The sequence below is a fragment of the Liolophura sinensis genome, chromosome 12, assembly GCF_032854445.1.
Source record: "Liolophura sinensis isolate JHLJ2023 chromosome 12, CUHK_Ljap_v2, whole genome shotgun sequence".
Lineage (NCBI taxonomy): Eukaryota > Metazoa > Mollusca > Polyplacophora > Chitonida > Chitonidae > Liolophura > Liolophura sinensis.
Window position 1 is genome coordinate 3,225,264 of NC_088306.1, and position 27,722 is coordinate 3,252,985.

A 27,722-nucleotide genomic window follows, 5' to 3' on the forward strand; every position below is an offset into this window, starting at 1 on the left:
ATTATTCATTTTATCTACCGGAATCAGACGCAAGCCAGCGAGCTGTCTTTGCTGCGTACAAATACACCAGTGCGTGCGCGAATGCTGAAGTGTGTTTTTGTTCTAGACATATATTGACACTTGCGTGCAGTTAACAGCTTACCTGTGAACATACCTGCTAATTACTAAGATAAGGGCTGTCTTGTGATCTCCACCAGGTGACTGGACGCTAACGGAGGTGTGACTTTTCAGTCATGACAGGTAAGTCTCTTAAGATGTACCTGCTGAAAGCGGCAACTCTGATCTCTCTTGCCTTCGCTGTCCATGCAGGTAAGCTTTTTATTGTATTTATAATACATATTTACTAGTGTAATTTCAAAATAGAAATTCAAGCTTCACATTATTGCTCAAGAATTTTTTATATGGGTGATGCTGGTAGCGTTAAAATCACACTCATAAAGCTGTCTGTTTGTTTTGTTATTGATCACATACCGATGATTGATTTATTTAGTGGAACTAATCGATACGCTTAAAACCTGAACATTATAAACGCCATATACAATAATCCTTAATCATTCTAAGCGATAACATATTTTAAACCAGGAAACATTATGCGCAAACTGCCATGTAGGAACTTTGTATACTGAATTTAATATTACATGCAAGGCTCAGTGGGCTAGTTACTGACCTGTTTTAACAATAAATAACAATACACACAGGGCCAAGCCTGATTGAATATGGTGTATACAATGTCGGCGATTTTAGACATTTTTCTCTCACACCAGTCCGTATTACAATGGTACTGTCATTCGCTATCAGGGCTGGGTTTCTAACTTAGAAGAGATTAACGAAAATTTGCATGTTTTAAGCGTATGAGATAACATATATACAAAGCTCCGCAACTTCACTTCAGAACCACTCCACGTATGTGAGTGATTTCTTGAAATCTTTCGCATATCTAAGAGAGCACGGCCAGCAAAACACACGCGTTCCTGTCGTCAAAAAGAATAGCGATCTCTAACATTCGTACAGTTGAGCATTCGTCCTTCTAAAGCAAGTCTTCGTTCACAGTTATTCTGCCGTATATATAGTTGTTTAAATAAAACTTCTGAACAAAATTCACCGGTGATCTTCTCAGTGTCCTGCCTACAATAAGCATAATAGCATCGCTTTGAATGGGAGGTTTTGTATCAATGTCCTCGAGCTTTAATAAAACTAGGTCAAGTAAGGGTCTACACAGAAGACCTGGCTGTCAGGGGAAGTGGAGGTTGGGGAGGGGCTGTGGTAAGAAAGCCTAACCTATGACAAACTGAAGATTAATCTCTGATCTCCTGGATAATATCCAGAAAAGTAGATGATATGTGATTGGTATATCAGATGTAGTGATTTAAGTCCAGTTGTGATCTTGTGTCATGGCGGGATGAGCTTTTTGTATGAATACTGAAGGTCCCTGTGTAGCCTTGCTTAAAACGACAGGGTATGAAATGAAGAATTATACTTTGATCTAAAGCAAATTTACATGTATATAACGAAAAGTTAACTATAGGCGTTTCATTGTAGGGTCCCAATATGTATATATTAGGATTAAATATGAATGTGTTTATTTATTGATTGATTTATTTGTTTGGTGTTTTACGCCGTACTCAAGAATATTTCACTTATGCGATGGTGGCCAGCGTTACGGTGGAAGGAAACTGGGCAGAGCCCTGAGGAACCCACGGCCATCCGCAGGTTGCTGAGAGACCTTTCCACGTACTGTCGGAGAGAAAACCAGCATGAGCTGGACATGAACTCACAGCGAGCACATTGATGGGATGCCCGTAAGTCATTGCGCCGCACTGGCGCGCTAATACCCCTCGGCCCTGGAGGCCATGGACACGGATTGGACTGCTACCTCTAGTCTCCTACATTTCTGTATTAAGCAACGTGCAAAAACGGGCAGTGAAACCAGAGCCGCGACATTAGTATGACAGTTGACACACTGGATAACACGTAATCGGTGAAATCCGACCTCTTATATTATATACAAGCGTCTTATATTACCATTCCGTCGTCTGATATAATATACCCGGCGTTTTATATCATATATCCGTCGTCTGATATTATATACATGGCATTTTATATCATATACCCGGCGTCTGATATTATATATCTAGTGTCCTATATTATATACCCCGTGGCTTATATTATATGTCTGGTTCTTCTATTATATACCCGGCATATTATGTTATATATCCGATGCCTTATATTATATATCCCGTCTTATATTTTATATTCAGTGTCTTATATTATATACCCGGCGTCTTATATTATATATCCGGTGTCTTACATTACTGTATATAGCCCTTAAAATTAGGTTGGACAGGTATATATAATGCGTGTTTTATTATCCGGATGACAAAGCTGTTTGCGGAACGGATTTGTGGGCCACTTACACGTTTCAGTGTGCAACAGTTACTACCACTGAGGTACCGGGCGAGTTTCACTCGAACTGGTCCACTTCCCGCGGATGAAGAAAGAAAATCGGCTTTGTTACGTCTATGTTTTAGACCCGGGACAAACATATTTTAACCACTCAACCTGAAAAGCTGCAGACAAACTATATGGTCCAGTAATTACACAGTGTTGTCGTTGTTTGTTGTGACACATTTGACCATATGGCCTCAGGAGCGGACCGTGGTCGTGCGATTTAAGGCGTTCGCCTTTCACACGATGTGCTGGTTCAAAGACGACTCACTTGGACAAGGATTTTGTACATTACGCCGCTCTCACTACACCTTGGGCCTGGGTGACAAGAAGTATTCGATCACATCCGTGGCCGTTAACGTAGTCTAAGCAGCTACCGTTCGTTAAGACCACTTCAGTTCTTCAGCATCTTATCTAAGTTCAGTGCTTTACACCCCGCGCTCCGCTTTCCTCAGATTCTCCCCGCACATCTATGAGTAAAGAATTATTCACGGCGTAGAGCAAAAATTAATCTATTAATCAAATGAGAGGAAGGCTTCGCGCTTAATTTTGCTGTATCCTCGCTTGCCCGTAACTTGACTGATTTGACCTGTCCTATTACAAGGGGTGAGTGAGTGAGTGAGTGAGTGAGTGAGTGAGTGAGTGAGTGAGTGAGTGAGTGAGTGAGTGAGTGCTTGGGGTTTAACGTCGTATGTCGACAAATGTGACGACAAATGAATCCTTAGAGTGCATGTAATGTGCCTCACTGTTGCAGAACGGATTTCCACCGCTCTTTTATCTAGTGCTGCTTCACTGAAACGACTTACCGAAGGCAAGTAAGCGGCCCTTCCGAGCGATTATAATAATACGGGTCAACCAAGCGAGGAAGTTACAACCTCTGCTATCGGGGCCGGTCCTATGACAAGGAAATAAAACATAGTGATGTGGGTGAAATAATGTTGAAAGCGACCTTAAACACATATCTCACCAGCCAGCCCCTTCCAAACCCTCACAATAAAACAGACAAAAAACTCTAAAAGCGAAAACACTTTAACGGCGGTAGAGGAGGGTTAATAAAACATTCTGTGTATCGGTCTCTTTTTTTGTTGTTGTTGTACAATATTACCGCTATGTTAAATTGATGGAATGTATTTAACAGAATAATCTGTTGCAATTACAACTGAATAAATTCTAGCGTCACTCAAACAGAATACATTCTAGCGTTACTCAAACAGAATTTTTTCTAGCGTCACTCAAACAGAATTCTTTCTAGCGTCACTCAAACAGAATACATTCTATTGTCACTCAAACAGAATACATTCTAGCGTTACTCAAACAGAATTTTTTCTAGCGTCACTCAAACAGAGTTCTTTCTAGCGTCACTCAAACAGAATACATTCTGGCGTCACTCGAACAGTATAAATTCTACTGTCACTCAAACAGAATACATTCTATTGTCACTCGAACAGAATACATTCTAGCGTCACTCAAACACAATTCATTCTAGCGTCAACCAAACAGAATTCATTCTAGAGTCACTCAAACAGAATACATTCTAGCGTCATTCAAACAGAATACATTCTGGCGTCACTCAAACCGAATACATTCTAGAATCCCTCAAACACAATTCATTCTAGCGTCATTCAAACAGAATACATTCTGGCGTCACTCAAACAGAATACATTCTAGCGTCACTCAAACACAATTCATTCTAGCGTCAACCAAACAGAATACATTTTGGCGTCACTCAAACAGAATACATTCTGGCGTCACTCAAACAGAATACATTCTAGAGTAATTCAACCAGAATACATTGTAGCGTCACTCAAATAGAATACATTTTGGCGTCACTCAAACACAATTCATTCTAGAATCACTCAAACACAATCCATTCTAGTGTCACTCAAACAGAATACATTCTGGCATCATTCAAACAGAATACATTCTAGTGTCACTCAAACACAATTCATTCTAGCGTCAACCAAACACAATTCATTCTAGCGTCACTCAACCAGAATAATCTGTTGCAATTACAACTGAATAAATTCTAGCGTCACTCAAACAGAATACATTCTAGCGTTACTCAAACAGAATTTTTTCTAGCGTCACTCAAACAGAATACATTCTGGCGTCACTCAAACAGAATACATTCTAGCGTCACTCTAACAGAATACATTCTGGCGTCACTCAAACAGAATACATTCTAGAGTCACTCAACCAGAACACATTATATTTTGGGATCAGGAAAAGTCGTGTTATATTAAGGTGGTGAACTTCACCATATATATGTGTCACTGATTGTGTCTTTGTTCCCAAGTCTATCCATTTTCACAGATATTTCTCCATTGTCTTGGTTATGCGCATCTCGTGATATGTCCGAAACCCTGTGTGTGTCAGATTTTGTAAATTCGGCTGTGCATGTATTCAATATGCCTGCGCTCGTAATGCTAGATGCATTCATTTTTCTGTTCGCGTTTTTGTATTTGTTGTTCTCTTGGCTGTAACCATGAATAGTTGTTTGTTTACCAGTACCAAATTTACCTCCACCTTCAGAGATTTCGTGACTTCTTCCCGTGCGATACGTATCCACCCCGCCATTTTTGGCATTTCCGAGTTTACTTGCAATCTTGGTTTTGTCAGTATGCATGGTTTTCTCGTTCGGCGATGTAGGTCTGTCCCAATATTTGTTCGATGTTTTGAACCGATATGAATCTCCGGATCTGTGACTGTTTCCGGTAGTTCTTGTTACACTGAGTGTAAGCTCATCTGCGTCCACGTGAGCACTGTTGCACTGTTTTCGTTTACGACGCTTTTTCTTATATCTCGGATATACCAGCAGGTAACAAGCCTCAGAAATAACGGCTGCGAGGAAAAGAACTCCAGGTATTATCATACCGAGGTAAACTCGCCAACCTCTGATCAAGGACAATAAAACCTCGGGGTGGCTATCTCGTCCAGGGTAACACAAAAATGTGTGACCTATCGCGCCGTAGTTTCGTATAAACTCATTGACAGTTTTGTTGTTACTTGAAGCATCTTTTTCGCACGACTGTGTAGAGCACTGTAAATATCGAAAAGCAGTTTGACAGTTAATGCAGTTATGATCAATACATTGGGATTGGATCTTTATATGCAGTTGGTAAAATTAGAGTAATCTAAAAGTATAAGTCCAACATTCGCATATATACCGCCCATAAAACATAAGGGCGTTCCGAGTCGATAAACCCACGCAAGAAGCATTTCTAAAGCAATCTAAATCACTAATGCTCAAAAAGAATCTGTCACAAATTATAACAAAATAGTAAATAAAACTGGTAACACCGGAGAGAGAAGCTGACAACAGTTTCAGTGATGCAGATAAGACAGGTGACATCCTAGGCATGACATCTGATTCAAATTTGTTGTCCGTGAATAATTTTCAGGTCAAAATAAATATAGGTGTGTCAATAGATCCTTGATCGCAACTATTCATAAAGGAAACGGAACTGTCACAAGTCTTCAAGCTGTGCAAGGGTAATGTGGAACCAGTTTGTTCACAGAACGCCATCGCTGAGCAGGAATGAACAGGAATAAACTTGACAGCAAAGGCTTTCCAGTGACTTGTGGGGAGGAATTGAGCCGTATAAATGGGAAGATATCTGTTACTAGATAAGATTTACACTTAAACAGTCTCGAATCTCCATATAATTTACCTGGTATTTAACTATGAGCAAGATGACCATTATGACGTCGTAGTTTTTATTTAAATGAATGGATATTTTTACGTACTTTGATCATTTCTGCGAAACAAGAAGCATTATTTATGAAATTCATATCGATATATTATGTATGAAAGATTCAATGTTTTGATTTCACTTGCTCTTAACTTCGAAATAAAACGCAAAAAAAACAACAATGTTAATACATCGGTTGTTAAAACGATAAATTAGTAATTCATTTCATCAATCAATCAAATGAGTCTACATACCCGTTCATTCTTGAGGACTCCGTACATATAAGGATCGTCATACAACATGGCGTCACGAACAACGTCAAACTTTTCCTCGTTGACGTAATTAACCCTTATCTCCACGCATGGTGACAACGATCGGCACACCGGAGTTTTTATAGCTCGGTACCCACAGTGACAGTCGACGCTGGGGTGGCGCCATACTGTCCTCACGGTGCACGTGGACTTTCGCCCTGAGAACTGGCGGGTGTACATGTAAGGTGTGACGACGCCAAATCCCACGGCGAGGAGAATGACGGGGCAGCTACAGATTAACAAGATACACGCTGTGTGCCATAGAATGACGTCACGGCTGCACTTCCTGCATGACGTCATTTCCACGTACGCCTTCGGCTCGCTATCGCCTCAGCTAACGTAGTCCACTTCTGTTTTCCCGATTTGGGCGAGTTAAAATGGCCGCCGATCCCAGACACGGTAAAGGTAAACAGGAGATTGAATCCCGGTTGTGAAGTTCCCATGAAGGCCCTACTCACACTACAAGATACAAGATATTTCCGAGTACTGAAACGCTGAGGTCCGGCTTTCACAATCGGTAGTTTCGACTTAAGGATTCCATCTATAATACATCCTTCTATTCGTTGTATTTACAGTTTAGCAATATAAGGTCACTACATATTCTCTTTGGTTGAAGTCTACTTTAGCTGAAACTTCACTCCTCATAAGTATGACAGGCGACTGAGCGTCGCCAGTGGTAACCATGTAACTCGAGTCGACTGTTGACATTGACATTGTCGATCCCGCAAACACGAGCCTCGTCCTCAGCGCGTGACAGCACGTACGAGTAGCTCTCATTCACAGTTAGAACTAAGCTTGTCCTCAAAGGTCGATGACTTGCGTGATACATGTCAAGTCTGTAATGGAATTAAATTTAGTTCTGATAATGTTGATTGGCAGAGCACCAAAATAAAATCCAAACAGAACATTCAATGTGTAAATTTTTCAAAATTATGACAAGTAGATTCGATGCTGAAGCCTATATAGATGTGAACACGCTGTACCTCCTAGGTTTATGAATAATAAAAACTGAATTATTTTTCTTTCTTAGCACTAGTTTTGAGGATTACGTTTTGATTACGTTTTGTTTGTTTGTTGTTTTTTATTTTTCACAGCTAGGCGTTTTCAGTTGTTATAGTGATTACTGAAAAACGATTTCCTTTGCATCCCACATGCAGGAAGAAGAACTAGAGATGATACGTTTGTAGCCAGTGATCTTATGCTCTTGCTTAGTAAATATTGCCGTTAAGTATTGCAACCATAGCTGTCAAATAGTTGTATCCAATTGTGCGTAATTCAGGAGGAGTGTAAGCATTCAGGTTTGTTATAGATGCATCAGTATGAAGGTTTTGTGAATAGTTGCAATCTAAGAGCGACTGAGACAACTGTATTTGTATTCGATCTACATATTATTCATAAAGCTTCGAGTTTGAAATTGCAATCAGATGTCATGCCTATAATATCTTCCCTTTATAATTGAAAACTTTTGACTTCTCTCTTACATGTTACCATCTTTTCTTTCATATTCCTTTTGGAACTGGTTACATATTCCTTTGGGTGAGTGAGTGAGTGGTCGGGGTTTAACGTCGTACTGAACATTTTTTCAGTCATATGACGACGAAGGAGTCTTTAGAGTCCATGAAATGTGCTTCGTTGTTGCAGAACGGATTTCCACCGTGGTCTAGTGCTTCTTCATTGAGACGATTTACCGAAGGCAAGTAATCTGCCCCGCCCGAGCCATTATACTAATACGGGCAACCAGTCGCTACTTTTATGCTAAACGCCAAAGCGAGGAAGTCACAACTTCCTCTTTTAAGGTCTTTTGTGTTACCCAACCCAGGGTTGGCCCTGGATCTTTGTCAAAGGTGATGTAGAACGCAGTTTGATGTGAAAAAATTTGTTTAGATATATAGTCCTTCTGTTGTCCTTCTAATGTTATATCTATACTTCATTTTTGCTTTTTGTTTTCTCTCTCTCCCCCCCACCCCCGCCCCAAGTGCTGAACTTTACACGAGTGAAGCAAATAAGAGTACAAATGTATGCATCTGCTTGTGGTTTAACCTCGTACTTATCTATTATTCGGTAATATGACGGCGAGGAGTTAGTAAGTGTGTATACATACCGTGATTTTTTGTGGGAGAGTACCGCCATTAAAGTATCATGACGAAGACACCAGACACGACACCACACCCAGTCACTTTATACTGACGCCCGGCCAACCACTCATGTTTCCTTGTTCTAACCTCTCAGTACTGACCGCCAAGAAAGGCAGTAGCCTGTGCCGTTTTAAATTCTTTGGTATTCACTGATTTGCACTGTACTTTGTACTCCAGGTAAAATGTAGTAACTTTGCAGAAACAGGCGACTCGCGTAACAGTAGACAACGAACGACAAGTCGCGACCAAAACTGCATGTTCAGTGCGGAACTATTTCTAAATTAGGCCCAGTTTCAGGCGATATTTGGCCGAAAATAGAATATGAATAACAATAGCAAATAGTTGAATGAATGCGAGGCAGGAATTTAATCGTAGTGGGCTTGTACTATCCTGTTTCAGTGAAATAGTAAGGATCATGGGTGCTGGAATATGAACGCTGGAATATGAACGCCGCACATATTTGTACTTGAGAATATAAGGAGTTTTAAAAGTCGATCGTTTCCTCTGCTCGGTTAGATTTTTAACCTCCTGTCGTTTCCACACAAAAATCATGTCCTCTCAATAATTCTGGTGACGTGTAATAAATTGTAATTCTGATCGCTGCATTTTTTACCAAAGTCTGCTTAAGCCAAGGTGCTAAGGGGCGTGTCATTTGCTGGTGTTTAAACATTTACATGAACAAACCCGAACTGATGTAAACTGACAAGAGGCCGTATTTCACCGGTTACGAGTTACTATTTGCCAACTATAAGACAGTCGCCAATGCTCTGATTATACTCTCTGATCTGTATGCGTATTTCACTGGTTACGTGTGACCATTCGCCAACTATCAAACTGTTATTACGTTGAAGTTAAATGCAATTTATGTGACGTCACTGGCCTAGCATTACTCAAGATGCTGTGTTGTCATCACATTTAACATACAATAACATTAAAACAATGCAAAAGGATCAAGCCTCGGGAATGCTACTTGTTGCACCCTCTCTTGGCGCTCAGCATGGAGAGGTTAGAGCAAGGAAACAGGACTGGTTGGCCCGGTGTCAGTATAATGTCATTCGGTGGGGTGTCACGTCTGGTGTCTTCATCACGATACTTCAGTAAAAGCAGCACTTTAGTGGCATGGTTTATATGACTGTAATCTTGTTAAATACGCCGTAAAACCCCAAGCATACATACATATATTTTCTGTTGCTTGTGAATCGAAACAAACAGTACAAAAGCCGTAAATTAACGTGAACAAAAAAAATTACTAAAACGCATCTATATGATGTTTTTTGCTGCTGTTTTTTTTTAAAACATAGTATACGTTGAGAATTCTTTAGTGAGACATTAAACAGCTCTATATATCAGTCCACTTGCACATATATTTTTTCGCGTTGTTGTTCTTCGGTGTTAAGGAACCACATGTAACATTTTCTGATTCTGTTTGATTTTCAAAATACATTAAGGTAACGTCAGAACGCCATAACGTAACGATATCTATTATACAGTTGCGAAATATATATAATCTAAAACAGTTCTACACATTTCGCTGAAAATGTCGGCCCCACTCCCTGCATCGCATGAGCGTCAAGAGGGCGACGTTATTAATTGTGCTACAGGCCCATGTTCCATGTTAACGACGAAGAATGATTGGATTCTACAGAAAAATAATTTATTATAAAATATAAAATAATGTTAAACATGTATAAAAATATATATAAAGAACGTAAATAAGACAGTCAGCGTTTTAAATCTCGATTTAAAATATATAAAATTGTAAACTTAACGCTGACTTGCACTGGCAATGTAAATTCTTAGGTTCGAGGAAGATAACAACGAGGTTTTGCAATACTACATATACACATACTGATAAGAACAATAATAGGATAATAGGAACCTTTTGCGTTTACACGCAAAGATACTTCTGCTAGTCTATTGCCATCGTAATTCATTCAGTCATATGCTGTAAGTTTTGAATCTTTACTAGAATCCGCTCATATTTCATTCAGAAATTGTCAATCAATGGTACACGTAGACGTACTCATACACGTACAAGTGGTACACGTACAAGAAAAACATTAAAAGTACCCCATAAAACTGACGTGCATGTCTTCTTATATCCTATTCACACATACACATGCCTGCATATATAGTGCGGATATACGTCACAGAGACCACACAAAGTGATGATGTTTCAGTACTCGTGTAAGTCTCTCCAATGAACAGATTGGTGTGTGTTAGCAAAGTCTATACGCTTACATGTACAAAATTCGAGAAATCTGCTTGGGCACAGAACAACATTAATAAATACTCCCGTTTGTGGCTATTTGCAAGCAGGTATTGCGTGAATTTTTTCCCGTGACCCTTAAACAGTTTACATATGTTATCAGGGCATCTTGTACTTCACCTTTCTCCGGCCGTATGTGGGAAGGCCTCTTAGCGACCTGCGGATGGTCTGAAATATTCTTGAGTAGGGTGTATATCACCTATCAAATAAATAAATAAATCCTATCTTTACTACCGTTTATACCTGGGACAAACTACACAATAGCAAATTTCCGTGACGGCAGCGGTTATAAAGATAGCAGTGGGTAACAGCATCCCCAAGAGAACCTTCCAGTGTTCTATGATGTTCAATAGAGCCTCGGGGTTCGAATCTTTTCCGGGATAGCACGGAAATGTCCGACCTATCACGCCGTACTTTTGGACAAACTCGGCAACTGTTCGGTTGTTTTCGGCTACATCTTTGTCACACGTACTTGTAGAGCACTGCAATGAGAAGACAAAGAGATTTTTCTAAAATTAGACCTGGTTAGGCAAATGTTTTAACGGGAAATCCAGTATTCTTGACAGATGACAGACTGACTAGAAAGTAAATCTGTGTAAAGGACCTCTTGTTTCATGATGGGAAATTGCCCAGCCCTTGTTCTGTTCTATTGCTAACCCGCAAGCATTGAAGATCTTGTGCGGACTCGTTAGGCGGTTGAAGTTGTTATATGACAGATTCAGTTAAGGAAATAAGACAACTAAAAAACTAATACAACTAAAAACCTTATACAACAATGGTCGCTCATACCATAAATGGTTTTAAAGTACTCTCAATCTTTGCACTACACAATGAACTGGACACCCTGACATGAGTTCGAAACTCGTCCGAGCTCCTTTTCACTGAAATCAATTTTCGCTACATACATTTCAATTGTTGAAATTAACAGGTACTTCTTGTACAAAGGGTTGTTATCACGTGACATTCACATCAGGTGACAAAATAATGACTAATGAAAACAACAAAGAAAAAGACAGGTCTGACACATAAAGCGATTATGGACAGTTGAATCGTTAGTTATGGGCCAACGCACGCTTTTGATGGACTACCCGATCTCTATATTTATTGATATGGGTAACCTGTAAAATTACAACATGTGATGATGTCATAATCAGACATAGCACTTAATCACGGCCTCATTGTCTGCAGGGGTCTCCGTGGCCGAGTGTTTAGCGTGCTAGTGCAACACAAATTCTCAGGAGCCTCTCACCGATATGGTTGCTGTTAGTTTAAGCCCAGCTAATGCTGGGTTCCTATCAAGTCGTTCGTGGGAGTGCCTGTCAGCAACCTGTGCATGGTCGTGGGATTCCGCCGGGCTCTGCCCAATTGTCTCCCATCATAATACTGGCCACAGTAGTATAAGTGAAACACTCTTGAGTACGATGTAAAACACCAATCAAATAAATAAATAATTTGTACACAGATGGCTCGGAAAAGCCAAAAGTAAATACGGGTTACACTCTCACTATCACGCAGTCGCGCCAAAATTTCCACTGAGTGATGACGCACGCTCCAGTACACAGGCCTATATCCGCACTATCCAGCCAGTATTTATCTGCTTCACTGCAGCCTGTACATACATTGGTCTTTCCAGAATGTGCTATTTACGTCTCGCTCATTTGAAGGGGAAAAAAATGTTAATTCCCATTGAGCGCTAAATCCGGGTCACTGACAGAAGTATCAATCTTTATAAACAGGTGTGGCGATATTGAGATGTTTGAAAGGTCATATATCACGAGACACAGCCGTTAAGGCATGTATGTATTTACGCTTGGAGTTTTACGTCGCACAGGAGTTTTTCAGTCATATGACTACGAGCAGTCATCACGTGTGTGTACATACCCTGTGTTCTCTTGTGGCAGGGCGAGTCCATGTCCCAAGAGCAACCTTTAAAGATTTGACAGGAAAACGCAACGGCGAGCCCCAAATAATTTGTAATTTCTAATTTTAACACTGGTAATCTTGAGAACGCTCTGACATTCTGCTGGATTTCAGGGCGGCTATAAATCACTGCGGATCTAAACACAATGTATCTATTTAAAAATACTTCTTTATAAACCACGATACGAATATTTTAAGTATGTCAGAAAACAGCACAACCTGGTGATTTATTTATTTAAAATGGGAACTTCAACATACCCACCGTAAAGAATTATCTGTAATATATATCGAGGTATAACTGTGACATTATAATAAATTCGTAAAATTAAATATTTAAATACACACTAAAAATAAGTGGTTTGTTTTTAAACACATTTACAGTTTCGAAACTGGTATTTACTTCAAAAACATATCATATGTTTACTAGAGTAAACCTTTTTACACGTTTACTAAGTATGAAATGCCGATAGTCATGTTTAGTGCACTATATGATTTTCTGAAAATATGCACCACATTATTATGCAAAACTTTTCACATGTACACTCTAATAAACACATCTCTTTAGAGTTACTTACTAAATATAGTTTTTATGACTAAACACCAGGACGCGATTCGAAACTGTAACAAAAATGCGTCCATAAACGAAACACTTATTTTTAGTGATTAGGGTCGACCCTATTATCATTGACATATTAACATATTTACATTTGCCATGGCAATGTGCTTTCGACACACAAATATCAGTGTCTAACAACAGCGTTTATTATTCCATGAACGTATGAACTTGTGGCCTGGGCATTCGTAACAAGAATGAGACACGGCAAATATACCCTTAAAAAAAAATTAATTTGCAACATAAGACGGTTAAAGTCGGGATAACTGACACATTGAACTGTAAAGTCATATCTGAGACTCTTAATCCAGTTCGGCGAAACTTACTCTGTATTATAGTTTTGGTTAACATGTAGGCATACGTACCATTAGACGTAAACCTGTGTAGTCTTGTTTTAAACCTTAGAAACATAAGGTTTAGAACTGTTGATTTCATGTTAGACTAGGGAGGTTTTTAAAAATGATTATAAGTGATCATTGAAATTAATTAACTCACAACATTCATCATATCTGAAAGCTTCTACAAACTAAAAATAAAATGTTCCAAGTGAAAAATTGTGTATGATAGGAGTAAGCTGTAGTAATGCCTTTAGTATTTGAAATCTGATAGTATTGTATGAATGGTGAATGCCAAAGCAGTTTAGAGTAGGATTACGCCAAATAGTTGGCTAGATTCCTATTTTATAAAAATATTTTACAAGATTGTGCGTATTAGCTAAATTTATCAAAGACTTTGGTGATTAGCGACCTATGGTATTATTCGCTTAATGATTTAAGCGCATTTACTTGAATGGCGTCTAACATTGATCCACTTACAAATGTAAAATTGTACGCATTAAATATTTCAATGTGTAGCCAAAACTTGTGATGATTATAAGAATTTTAGCTTTGTGCTTCAAGCATGTGCGACAAGTCCCTTGTAACACTTACGACCAACCTGTATGTTTTTGTAAGTGGCGTAAGAGTATGGACTGTTGTACAAGGTGGCGTTCCCAACTCGTAGCATGCTCACGTGGCTGACGTAATCAACCAGGATCTCCACACAGGGGTGTTGTGACGTACACTCAGCGTCCTCATCGGCGCTACAGGTACAGGAAGAGATGCCATTTTGTTTGAACGCCGTCACGAAGCATAGGGTGGGGTCGTTTGAAAAGTGTCGGGTAAAACCGTACGGATAGGCCACTCCAAATCCGACAAAGAAGATCGCGGCCGCTGACAAGCAAAGAAGAAACATCGGCAGAACTCCAAATAATCCAAATTTACAATCAGAGTTTGTTCCAGCCATTATTATTCCATCAAGTTTACGTTGTACTCTTGCTCTTCGAAAGGACAGAACTTTCGAAAACTCTTTCACAAGATACGTGGAATGTCACTCAAGACTGGGCTGTTCTGTCCGACACACGATTTACCTGCCCCAAGTCTGCTTGGGAGTGCCCTATACGCGCTTGCTTCTGCCTATCTCAAACAATATTGGGGCCCCTCTTTTAAGTGCGCTCTATTCTTACTGTGTAAAATAATGTTATGACTATTTGTAACTGAATACTTCATGCAAAGAAAAAGTTATAGCTGAGATGGTTTTCAGTTAGGAACTTGACGACGGAAAACATTCCCACACATATATACTAAGCCTGTATCCGGGTTCCATTTGAGTGAACGGCTTTAGCTTACAGTTCCGACGAGATCGCGAGAAATACCGCGTGATTTCGAGTTTATTACGGTTTAATAACAGATCACAACAAGCTGAATGCTGTAACGAAATCAGGCGAACACACAAATTATGATAAGTTAGTTACTACATACGTAAATAATCAATAAAACTCCACAGCAGATTATTATCCGATTTCTCATCCAAACAAAATATTCATGCCAATGAACTAGGTAAAAAATCATCGACAAATTCGCAAAATAATGTCATTAATGGTATTATCCCCATAATAAAAAGGAAAATTGTGATCAATGAATTAAAAATTTTTTAGTCCTATGACTGGCTGGACATAAATGTAATGAAATCAAAGTATCTGTACGTTTCACTACCGGATAAAAGTTTGTTCGTGGAGAGAATATTGTCGAGCTGTTCTCCCTCACACTGAGATTTTCTAAAAGAAAACAAATTCAGTTGTATATCCCGATTTTATATCACTTGGACAAAGAGTGGCCGTTTATGGTTGTCTACACCTGTGTGTTACACAAGGTTGAGGGCAAGTGTGTTGTGAAGCCTAAATGTAATAATATTGATGACAACAGGCCTGGACCGACAGATGATGAGTAAATTAGGGTGATGAAATATGAACAACGGTAGCACAAGTCATAATATTAGTATGGGATATTATCTAAACAAAAATGGCCAACAACCTGCGGATGGTCGTAGGTTTCCCCCGGGTTCTGCCCGCTTTCCTCCCACCCTAATGCTGGCCGATGTTGTATAAGTGAAATATTCTTGAGTACGGATAAAGATAAATAAATATGGCGATGAAGAGGATGTAAATAAGTAAGATGTTGTGAATGAAGATGAAGATGACGATATCAGCTCTTACTACTGCTGTGAGAATGACGTGGCTATGATCTTAACGGCTTCCGATAGCTACCTTATTTATTTATTCCATCGATGTTTATGCCGCACTTAGAAATATTTCCTTCATACGAAGGCGGTCAAATTATGGGTAGGAAGAAACCAGACAGAAACCTTGGGAAACCCACAATCATACACAGGTTTGAAATATTGAGTTCGGCGTGAAACAACAATGAAATGAATAAACAAGGCTAATGAAAACGGTGGAGCTGATGATGACTGTGATGCTGATGTTGATGTTAATAATAACGATGATTCACAAAATGTAGTGTGATGATGACATTGATGATGATGAATATGTAGATTATGTAGATGGTGATTATGGTGTTAATACTGCTGATGTTGATGATGATAGTGAAGAAGATGAAGATGATGGTCAAGACGATGATCAGTTCTACGCACCTGCATTTTCTTGTCACTTAGGTAACTGTACGGATGGTGATATAAAGTGGCATTTTCCACAAGCGACTGGTTTACGTGGCTGACATATTCCACCACGATCCTCACGCACGGATAGTTGGAAAAGCAGGAGTTATAGTCTTCATCGCAGTAATTACACGAATACAGTCCTCGCTCTTGCACGAACGTCACGTGACAGGTCACAGGCTCCTGCGAGAAGTGCCGAATGTAACCATATGGTAATGCTAACGCGAAGCCCACTGCGAAAAGTGCTATGGGAGCTGCACAGAGAGCAACCAGCACAACAGTTTGACAAAACACGCATTCACAGCAACAGTCTTGCTTCTTCGCCATTGTTGTTTTGGTTAAATAAAAAATGACTCCTGTATTGTTCTCAGTGGCATGCACCTGGATTCGATGTTGGATTGGATGACTCCAATCACCAAATCAGTGCGTTTTCTCAGTAAACTCGGGTTTGAGTAAACTGGCCGTTACGGGTGAACTGTCTTCTTGAATTGTAGACTAGGTTACGGGTACAGAATTCTGGATTATTTCACCGGCTGAGCCGTGATATAGATACCTTTGTAGATGTAAGGTTCATGTAGTCTCCCTTGTAAAATACTGACATCATAACAGTACACACATAAGTAGGTTAGCACTTCCAATAATGCGCTCTAACAAACCGGCCGTATATCACACAACACAGCCTGTAGATTTGGGATTCCTACACTGGCGTAAAGGTGGAGAACCAGGATTCAGATGTAACAATTCACCTGGTCAATTCAACACCAGGACTCCGTTATACGCAGTTGGCCTAGTTTTACACATGCACAGGTGTGACTACACCTAGTCAGATATGTCTGGTTCATATGACTATACATATTAGTACAAGAAAATTTCTCTTTTGTTAATTCACTGAAGCATACAGATATTCCGGGATCTCCATCCACATATTTGTGTGGGATTTTTCCGTTATCCTCACCTGTACGGTTATGCTGATACGTCTGTTTAAAACGCGCCGTATACTTGATATATCCGCCTCGTCACGTTGTTAGGCTTAAATCCAGCGTTGTTTTTCCCCCTCAGCCACATCTGTGTCTCGCGTGACCTATATTTCACATAGGGATATGCCTTTTGTTGTGTCCACACACCTTCTCCTGTCATTCCGTGTATTCGTGGTTATTGACCGCGACGACAGGCTAGATCCGTGTTTGCGGCCAATGGGTCATTCTCAAAATATCTCCGTCACTCTTGGGTAAATTAACTCGGTATTTCTCGTAAACTCGATTCAATTCACGATCTTCACTTAAACGCGGCAATGCTTACTTACATCGGGCAATGTACGCGACAGATATCTTCAGCTCGTTCATTTTGCGTCCATTTTTTTTTAACATTAAAACTGTCTGATTGTTACAGCCGAGTGCATGCTTTGCCTTGATTGCGATGCGCATGCCCGTTTGTTTGAGCTGAGATGATATGAATGGGGTAGCAGCTGATAATGGGGGTTCTGCGGTGTTGCAGGCTTTTGTGATATTTATTCAGTTTAGCACAAATGATAACAGTGCTGACAAGCTTGTAGCACATATTCCGGTACACGTTATTGCTTATGGTTGTAATAAAGGTATGCATACGTGGAAAGGTCTGTCAGCAACCTGCGGATGGTCGTGAGTTTCCCCCCGAGCTCTGTCAGGTTTCCTCCCACCATAATGCTTTCCGCCGCGGTATAAGTGAAATACTCTTGAGTATGGCGTAAAACACCAATCAAATACATAAATAAATAAATAAATAAATAAATAAATAAATAAATAAATAATATAGGTATATAAAGGGTGAAGGGGTCTATCTATTTTCTTACTATACTTTGACACTATTGTGACCTGGTATGGATTTACGTAGTTGGAGAGATCAGAGTGAGGATGTAATACTCATGACGTAGGAATGGGATTATTACCAATGCGACGGATGTGATGGCGATGTTAATTGATTATTGTGATGATTGTGATGAGAATGATTACGATGATAACATCCGTGACGATAATAATGATATTCACGGTGATGGATTTCTGATGACGATGATGGTGGTAATGATGACAGTGGTTTTTAATTAGTTTTGATCGAATCCCCATTGTAATAAACATCAGAAGAGCCTATTAATTCTTGCAGCACATACCTTCATACCCATATACTCGACGTAATAATACGGACTGGTATACAATGTAGCATTTCCAACACGTGACGCGTTCTCGTGACTGACATAGTCTACTAAGATCTCTGCGCAGGGCTTTTCCGACACGCACTTGGTATGTGGCTCTATGCTGCAGTCACACGTTACCATGCCTCGCTCGCGCACTGACGTCACAGTGCACGTGGAGATCTCCTGTGAGAAATGCCGCGTGTCGATGTAAGGCTTAACCACTCCGAGCCCGACGCCTAAAAGTATTATATGGGTAGTAGCGATGGCGGTGATTGCCACAACGTGACCAAACACGGATATGCATCGCCAGATGTCGTGTTTCACCATACTGAACGGTCGGTAAGACTGGAGTCGGTATCGGTTTCGAACTCTCCCCACGAAACTGGCAGTCTAATGGTGTAGCGCCACCCACACGCTTCAACTGATCCAAGTCCACAGCTCAGTTGTACAACCTTCTTGAGTGGAGCAAAGACCACGCCAATGGCACTACATGTACACTTGAGTGGAGCAAAGACCAGGCCAATAGCACTACATGTACACTTGAGTGGAGCAAAGACCAGGCCAATAGCACTATATGTACACATTCAGCTCATTGAAATTCCCGGCGCATGCTCTCTAACACATACATGTACATGACCTTGATAACTGTGTATAATACAGTAGACTGTTCAGTTCTGTACTTATTTATTTCTTACTCTTCTATAACACAGGCTTCACGGATATACATAGACGTAAATGAATACTCATGTATCTAACTGTGATGTTCATGAACGAATGTAGTGGAATTTCCATGTGAATTAGCTGTATAGTTGTTCGCTTATTGATTCCCTCCTCGTGACACCTGGACTGACCCACATACCTGTATACCCGTCCATGTCGACTTTTCCCCACCAATATATCCGCTTCGACCCGTATTTCTTCTCTGGTATTTAACGTTCCGTGGTGTTGCAGGCTTTTGTAATAATTGTTCAGCTCTGCCAAACATGCAGTACACACTCTGATTGTGCCTATTGTTCAGAACTGCACGTGAAGAGTGTAGTGTATAAAGAGGTCTGGTTATATGGCTACTACACTACGCATGAGTGAGTGATTGGGTGATTGAAAGTTTTAACGTCGCTTTCAACAATATTTCAGTTTTATCGCGGCAATAAAAGGTCAAGTAGTCGATCTACTACGGATAAGTCATTTACTAGTCAGTCAAAAATACATCAGAAGTCACATAACAAACACAGACGGTACACTACGCATGACTATGGTACATACATGTATGTATGCTTAGGATGTTACGTCCAGCTTAAAAATTTTTCGATCATATGACATTATCATCATGTCATTCGATCATTAAAACAGTTAATTGTTTAAAACAAAACCGGTGGTATTCTGTATCCCAGACTAGCATGCATACAAATTTGCACATGTATATTCGTTGTTTAGGTTGGAGAGTCCTTTGGCTTCACTAATAGACAAGGACGTACGCATATGTACCTATATACCCTAAATCCTGCCTGTCTTGGTCATTTGATAGACAGTTTGGAATTTCCAGGTGAATTGCCTTTATATTCCACTGACTGATTTCCTTCTCGTAACACGTGGGCTGACCCACATACCTTTACGCCCGCCCCACTTCTCCTCATACAGCATATCCGCCTCGGCGTGTATTTGTCCTCTGGACCACGATGCAACTACCACGGCACATTTAGCCGCGCTGGTCTAAAATTAAATGTGCAGTAGAGTTGGTCTAGTAGTCTGCGTTGTCTTTAGCACATATAGCCGCCATTCAGTCCTATAACCAGCTAGGGAAATCCCCTCAACTCATTCAGTCATAACACTCCATACGACTTCCTATTTTAGTACCTCTGTGTCACACACACACACGGATGCATATCCGCTCACACTCGGTTGACCTCTATAGCTGTGTTCTCATACACATGTGTAACTCGGGTGCAGTGTTCCCTTGTCAGCTGACACGAGTGTGTAAGCGCAAAAAGAGTGTTCTTGCTGTACCCCGCTCCAATATCGGAGAAATGGGGAGTGAAAATCTCGTTAGCAAACATTGTTCTCGTGTTACACTTTGGCATTCGAAATCTTTTTCTCGTGTGGAAGCAGTACATGTACAGCCATTCGAGCACACCCTATAATGTCCGTCAACGATGAGCTGCTTTCATACTTTTATTCTCTGAATAAAAATTATAGGCCTGCGGTATAGTTTAACATTGTAGATATATTGGTGGTCATCTAGGTTTGGACTTCTGTGTCCCTTGTATGAACACAGACCTGATGTTGATGATGATGCATAATGGCAATGTGGTATTGATGACTACAAATGGCAATGTGGTATTGATGACTACAAATGGCAATGTGGTATTGATGACTACAAATGGCAATGTGGTATTGATGACTACAAATGGCAATGTGGTATTGATGACTACAAATGTCCAAGGAGACTTTTACCGATTACGTGTGACCATTTTCCTATTATCACACTGTCTCCACTGCTCTGGTGTTATCCACTCTGTAATAGTCAGTTACATAACCCAGGATTGTGCTGGTGGACTAAGCATTCCTGACACCTGGATCTTTTGTATTGTTTTCATGTTATTGTAAGTTACTCGTGACGAAACCAGAACATTTTGCGTAATTCTAGACCTGTGATGTCTAACAAATTCCAGCTAATATCACTACAATTTGTTTCTTTTTATTTTTTATTTACATAATTTCGCTGGAGCCCATGGTGCTATGTTTGTTACTACATGTATTCACGCATTTTCATGAACAGTTGGAATAAAATACTAACTGGGGTAAATTGACATTGCTATGCATTGCTACAGGTAGACACCGCTGTGGTATGATGTGATGTATTCGGCACTGTGTTCCAGTGAGATAGAACACAATCCAAGCAAACAAACAGTCAAAAAATAAAAGATATCGCACCTTAAAACATTTTGACATGCATGCTGCAACAATACATTGCAAGGGAAATTCTTTTATAAATATTCAAGTTGTTTTATTTACCGTGGCATATAATTACGTAAAGTTATGTACCTTGTTGTATCTTCAGACTGGACAGAAGACATAAAGGAGAGGAATGCCTTGTTTACCCAGTACTTCCGGTCTCGTGATTTCCCCGCTATCTCGAGAATGTACACCGAGGACTGCCATCTGATGCCTTCTGGTGAAAAGGCGATGGACGGACATAAAGGTTGGTGCAAAGCTGTCGGTGCCATGGGCACAATCAGAAATGCATAAATTACAAGTGTCCCCAGATGTCCCATGTCCCATTTCATGACAACGTTACTTTTCATTCCATTCCAGGTGAAAATAATTGTGACATCATAACATCACATGCAGAACGATTTGCAAACAATGTGTGGGACATCTGGTTTACCTATTTATATTATGATTGGTCCAATACGTGCTTGAATTTTGTACACGTGTGTTTCAATACCTGATCGACAATTCGCAAAGGTCTGTAGGATCGCACAGCTCTCCTGAATTTAAATACCAGGCTCAGGATGACGAACCTGTATTAGAATTAAATTGCTTTTGTTCAATTTGTGGTATAATTCCTGAATTTATAATAAAAATTTAAACCCTAATTTTCAATTTATCTTCACAGTCTAAGACAATTCTAAGTAATAAACAAAAATTTATAAGGTAAGTAAGTAGTTTAAAGCAGAAAACTGTTTTGTAGTTAAGTGTAAGCCTGACAAGTCTAAGACAGCTTCGTGATACTGGGGCCTGGGGCCGACTTCACAAAGCCATCAATGGTTAAAGTAAAAATTTGAAAAACGTATTTAAAGCTTATTTTGGGCTTTTAGAAATAAAAAAATTATGGCTATCAATACCGAGAGAAACTCATGATATCGCATTGATTTCTACCCCGAGCTTTTCATGCGTGCTGGGATTAATATACTTATGGCTGGTGCGTGATGACACCATAGTCTAACAATGGCTATGTATAGTAGAATATACATGCATGCACAATTCGAAATAAAACTTTCGCAGATAGCAAGCAAATATGAAAATATATCAGAAATATTGCCTATATTAAAAGGTTTCCAAAAAGTTCTAAAAAGTAAATGAAAGTATTTTTACGCATATAGATTGTAGTCGTCCGTCTGAAAAACGCTGGTTTATTCTTCAGGTTTATCATAGAAAATCGTCCGTCTGAAAAACGCTGGTTTACTCCTCAGCGTTATCATGGAAAGTCGTCCGTCTGAAAAACACTGGTTTACTCTTCAGCGTTATCATGGAAAGACGTCCGTCTGAAAAATACTGGTTTACTCTTCAGCGTTATCATGGAAAGTCGTCCGTCTGAAAAACGCTGGTTTACTCTTCAGCATTATCATGGAAAGTCGTCCGTCTGAAAAATACTGGTTTACTCTTCAGCGTTATCATGGAAAGTCGTCCGTCTGAAAAACACTGGTTTACTCTTCAGCGTTATCATGGAAAGTCGTCCGTCTGAAAAACACTGGTTTACTCTTCAGCGTTGTCATGGAAAGTCGTCCGTCTGAAAAACACTGGTTTACTCTTCAGCGTTATCATGGAAAGCCGTCCGTCTGAAAACGCTGGTTTACTCTTCAGCGTACTTTTAAAAAAATGCAATGAAATTTTAAGTTTTTAGTTCTTTAAAGTATTCAAATGGTAAAGAGTAAATTAGTGTTCTTCAGACAGAGGACTAAGGAAAGTTGTCCGTCTGAAAAACACTGGTTAAACATTTCAACGTTCTTATACTTTCAAATATTTGAATTTTATTGTGGTTCTGAACCGTATATCTGGTGTTTAGACGCTATCAGTAGTTTTCCCATGCTCTTCCTTTCCATCTAACACCGCTATATTGATGGACTGTAGCTCTTACTACATGAATGATGCTCACAATGATGATCACAATTACATGAATGATGCTCACAATGATGATCACAATTACATGAATGATGCTCACAATGATGCTCACAATTACATGAATGATGCTCACAATTACATGAATGATGCTCACAATGATGATCACAATTACATGAATGATGCTCACAATTACATGAATGATGCTCACAATGATGCTCACAATTACATGAATGATGCTCACAATTACATGAATGATGCTCACAATTACATGAATGATGCTCACAATGATGCTCACAATTACATGAATGATGCTCACAATTACATGAATGATGCTCACAATTACATGAATGATGCTCACAATGATGCTCACAATTTCATGAATGATGCTCACAAAAATGTCGCTTTGTGTGAATGTAAGAAAACAAAGGTGATGTGACGTGAGAGTACTTTGTCAGTGGCCGTATAATCCATAGAGCTTAAAATTCCAAAATTAAAATCCATTTAATTCAATATTTTAAAGTCTGCAAATATAAGAAAAAAGCATGCTTATTTATCCCCTTTGCCAATGCTTTCTTCAGCTCTGAGCTGTCTTTCTCTGCAATTCTGATTATTAAAATAACGAGGCGCTTTTGATAATTCATGTACGACACCATACTTACGAATTTTCCACTTGATCGATGCAGGTTACTAGTTTGTTTAACTAAACTAGGGTGTACTGTGTAAACCACTTACCTTTGGCAAGTTAGTGACGACCTCTCCCTCCAGTAACCCACAGATATGCTTGCCTTAATGGTGGAAGCAGAAGAACTGATACCTATGTGATTTATATGTACTTGACTTTTTACACAGCTGTACTGGACATATTTTCCAAATTACCCGGTCTTGGCGTGGACAGCGTTACCTTAACAACAAAGGAAGTAATCCCGATGAACGACACGGCGATCGAGAGAGGAGACCTGGTCCTAGTGGATTCTTCTAGCACGATCGTCGACACAGGGAAGTAAGTGGCGTCCTAACCATTGATGTGTAGGGCAGAGTGTTTGAAGTAGATTCAATGTACACAATATTGTGTAATATTGATTAAAGTATTTATTTGTTTATTTGTTTGGTGTTTGAAGCCGTGTTGATATGAAGGTTGTAAGGTTTTTATGTGAAAGAAATTGGAGTGCCCGGACTGAACAAGAGACGTGTCAAACCTCCTAACGTAAAATTTTCGTTGGAAACATCGAGAGCTGGATTCGAAATCCCGAACTCATCGGCCAGGGGTCTGTTAGTGGCAGGGAACTAGCGATTTAACAATCTGAGCCAGCCAGACCCCAAAACGGATACAGCCCTAGAAAATATATTCTCATAAAATAGTTCATAAAATCATTCATGGTGAAGAATATTCCAATGGGAAAAATGCAGCTCAAGTCTGAAAGCATATACAGTTAAGTATCTTTTTAAGTCTTGAATATCTGCTATTTATGGCACTGAGTTAGATTTGGAAGTCGTGAATACCTGCGATTTATGGCACTGAGTGAGATTTGAAAGTCGTGAATACCTCCGATTTATGGCACTACGTGAGATGTGAAAGTCGTGATTACCTGCGATTTATGGCACTAAAAGTGCTTGGGGTCATGAATACGTCAGAGTTATGGCACTAAGTGAGCTTGGGAAATCGTGAATACCTGCAATTTATGGCACTAAGTGAGCTTCGAAAGTCGTGAATACCTGCGTTTTATGGCTCTGGAATATAATTAATAGGACAGGCCGAGTTACAATGCATCGATAATAAACCAAGCATATAAGACTTGACTGTTCACAATTTGTTGCAAAGTATACGTATCAGGGTCACCTTTCACAAAATTTCTTGATGTCATCTTAAAGTATATATATCAGATAATTTTTTTATACCGGCCTCGAATTTTTATTATTATTATTTCAAACATTTTTACGTCATATCTCTCGTAAATGACATTGTCTTCAGCACTATGACACAAGGTCGTTTACGAGACAATTCACAAGAAAAAATCTTCGAAGTTTTGTAAAGAAGGACCCATGTTCGGTGAATGTTCAACCAAGTTGTCTCCCTTGATACCCTTTTTTTTTTGTTCTTCAGATACGTGGTGATCTGGAAAAGGATCCAAGGAGAGCCGATGTTGTACATTGACATATGGAATTCCGACAGCCAAAAGTAATCCCCATTAATCGGTGAACTGGCCTCTAAACCTAATGTTCTCTGGAAACTCGAATGTTACACCTAAGTTACAGCTAAATTTCTTGGGAGTTAGAGAAAATCGTCGTTGCCCTCTCCCAAGCTACGTGAGAACAATACTGCGACGTACGCCCAAGAACAAAACAAAAACATGTTTCAACTGTATGAAGGGTTTAATGATAGATTAAAATATCACTAAAAAAACGGAGACAAATACTTAATTTCTTTATTTATTTGATTGATGTTTTAAGCCGTACTCAAAATGAGTTCACTTATACTACGACAGCCCGAATTATAGTGGGAGGAAGCCGGACAGATCGAGTCTGAGGGCAACCCACGAACATCAACAGGTTGGTGCCAGACCTTCCAATTTAAATGCTCACAATATCAATCCGGTAGCATTCCTCAGTTGCACAATCAACTTCAAGGTAATCTACTTCCCGTTTAAGCCAGGAACACAAGTGACGATGTGGGTCGTACCGGATATGACAACACAGCTCCGTCGCGAGACATTTCTTAACGCACTCTACCAGACTCCCAGTGCTGGACAAAGGGACGTAACCCCATAGCCCGGTGTTTACTTTCTCCAGTTGCACGCTTCTTGTCATGGCGTCCCTGAAATGACCTCCGGATTCACACAGGCTCTTCTGTGACTCGGCGGGGTTAGGGAAAGCAATGGTAGGAGATACTTTATCCACTTCCGGAGAAACGTCGTCTAATTCAGTCTCTGGAATACGTGAACAGTGTGTTAGTAAATATGTAAAAAATACTGGAGAATGGTAAGTAAAACAAGAGCAGCGACGACAGTGTGATAGTTGGCCATTGCTCACACACAACCGGTGATCTCCGGTCTATTTTCAGTTTACCTCAGTTAGGGTTTTATTCTAATTGTTACTCAAAATGCTGTGTTTAATAACCATTTAGACGAAAACAATACATCTGATATCTAAGTACAAGTCATAATGTCCAGATCATGCCAAAAAACATATATACGACAGTAATACACATCTTCAGCTCTACGGTCTTTCCCGCATTTTCTCAAAAAAACTTACTGACTGTTACTTTGCTACAGAACACGGATCTAATTTGTTTTTCCTCGTAATTTAAATTCGAAAAAGCCTGGCTATTATTTAGCGTTATCTAGAAAGTCTAACTCTGCAAGTTATTCATTTTTAAGCATTTACATTAAGAGCGGAAATAAAACCCTAACAGAGGTAAACTGACAGGAGACCGGACTTCACCGGTTATGTGTAGCACTTTGCCAACTATCACACCGCCTTCGTTGCACAGCTTTTTCACTCTGTGATGTAGTTTTTCATATTTTCGTTTGCACTGTTTGGGTGGAACGTGAACCGTTTATCCATACAAACCACGTTCTAAAGGGCCTTTTACATATTCATCAACATTTATACCTCTACAATTCTACAGAATAATATTAGTATACTTTCCGACGGCGTTCCCTAAAGCTTTCATATAACACGTCGCTCGTTCGGATGAAACGTGTTTTTTTCCGTCGCCAAAGGATGGCTATAATGCCAATTGCAATGTGATTTTTTTTTATTTTGTTTTCATGTTGGTTTGCCGACCTTCTCTTTGTTTTTCGGATAAAATGTCTCTCTCCTAGATAAAACGTCGCTTTTCCAAATAAAATTTCATTCTTTCAGACATAAAACCTTACTCTCTCAGATAAACCGTCGTTGTATCAGATAAATTGTCGTTGTATCAAACAAAAAAACTTACTCTCTCAAATAAAACCTTCTTGTATGAGGTAACAAAAAACGTCACTCCCAAAGGTAAGTAGAGGATATGTAATGAGTGACCATCGATATCAAATTTATTAAACGAGAGTAGTAGTTTTCGTTTGTTCCAAACGTTTGACCGCATAGTGATATCACATATATAGGTCAAGTGAAGTGTCATCAGTAAGTGACCAGTACATCGCGGAGTACAATATAGTACAGAAAAAATTTATTTACACAACGACTTTTTTATACCACAGACGTCAAAAGTTTGCTTTATACAATATATCGTTCAATACGTTAATATTTATAACAAGACTATTACATTTTACTACAGAAAGAGTTACTGCCTAAAATAGACAAATTTCACGTGCGCTGAGTACACTCCGCGCAACTTT

The 27,722-nt window shown here is 39.6% G+C and overlaps 2 protein-coding genes and 1 long non-coding RNA gene across 4 annotated transcripts; 1 reads left to right on the forward strand and 2 right to left on the reverse strand.

The window, feature by feature from the left end:
* Window positions 1–25,788, forward strand: LOC135479667 (uncharacterized). 2 transcript variants are annotated; one of them, XM_064759563.1, is made up of 4 exons: window positions 1–240; window positions 21,605–21,745; window positions 24,238–24,388; window positions 25,490–25,788. In XM_064759563.1, exons 1-4 carry the CDS (start codon window positions 234–236, stop codon window positions 25,566–25,568), a joined length of 378 nt encoding a protein of 125 aa, XP_064615633.1. In that variant the 5' UTR covers window positions 1–233; the 3' UTR covers window positions 25,569–25,788. The 2 variants fall into 2 exon arrangements, with proteins under 2 accessions (XP_064615633.1, XP_064615632.1); XM_064759562.1 differs by lacking the exon at window positions 1–240 and adding an exon at window positions 244–309.
* On the reverse strand, window positions 3,283–7,336 carry LOC135479492 (uncharacterized). Its single transcript, XM_064759353.1, has 2 exons — window positions 6,392–7,336; window positions 3,283–5,485 (listed from the first exon to the last, which is right to left on the reverse strand). Exons 1-2 carry the CDS (start codon window positions 6,746–6,748, stop codon window positions 4,700–4,702), a joined length of 1,143 nt encoding a protein of 380 aa, XP_064615423.1. The 5' UTR covers window positions 6,749–7,336; the 3' UTR covers window positions 3,283–4,699.
* On the reverse strand, window positions 10,216–17,994 carry LOC135479418 (uncharacterized). The gene is made up of 2 exons (XR_010445850.1): window positions 16,356–17,994; window positions 10,216–11,334 (listed from the first exon to the last, which is right to left on the reverse strand). It is a non-coding gene; the product is annotated as an uncharacterized LOC135479418 (long non-coding RNA).
* Window positions 25,789–27,722: the final 1,934 nt, after the last annotated feature.

Excerpts from the sequence above, each read along its gene's own strand:
- LOC135479492 (XM_064759353.1), bottom strand. The coding sequence starts at position 6,748 with ATGACGTCATGCAGGAAGTGCAGCCGTGACGTCATTCTATGGCACACA. Across the intron at positions 5,486-6,391 it reads GAGTCCTCAAGAATGAACGG|TGCTCTACACAGTCGTGCGA; the intron begins GTATGTAGACTC and ends CGATATTTACAG.
- LOC135479667 (XM_064759562.1), top strand. The coding sequence starts at position 255 with ATGTACCTGCTGAAAGCGGCAACTCTGATCTCTCTTGCCTTCGCTGTC. Across the intron at positions 310-21,604 it reads TGCCTTCGCTGTCCATGCAG|ACTGGACAGAAGACATAAAG; the intron begins GTAAGCTTTTTA and ends TTGTATCTTCAG. Across the intron at positions 24,389-25,489 it reads ACGATCGTCGACACAGGGAA|ATACGTGGTGATCTGGAAAA; the intron begins GTAAGTGGCGTC and ends TTTGTTCTTCAG.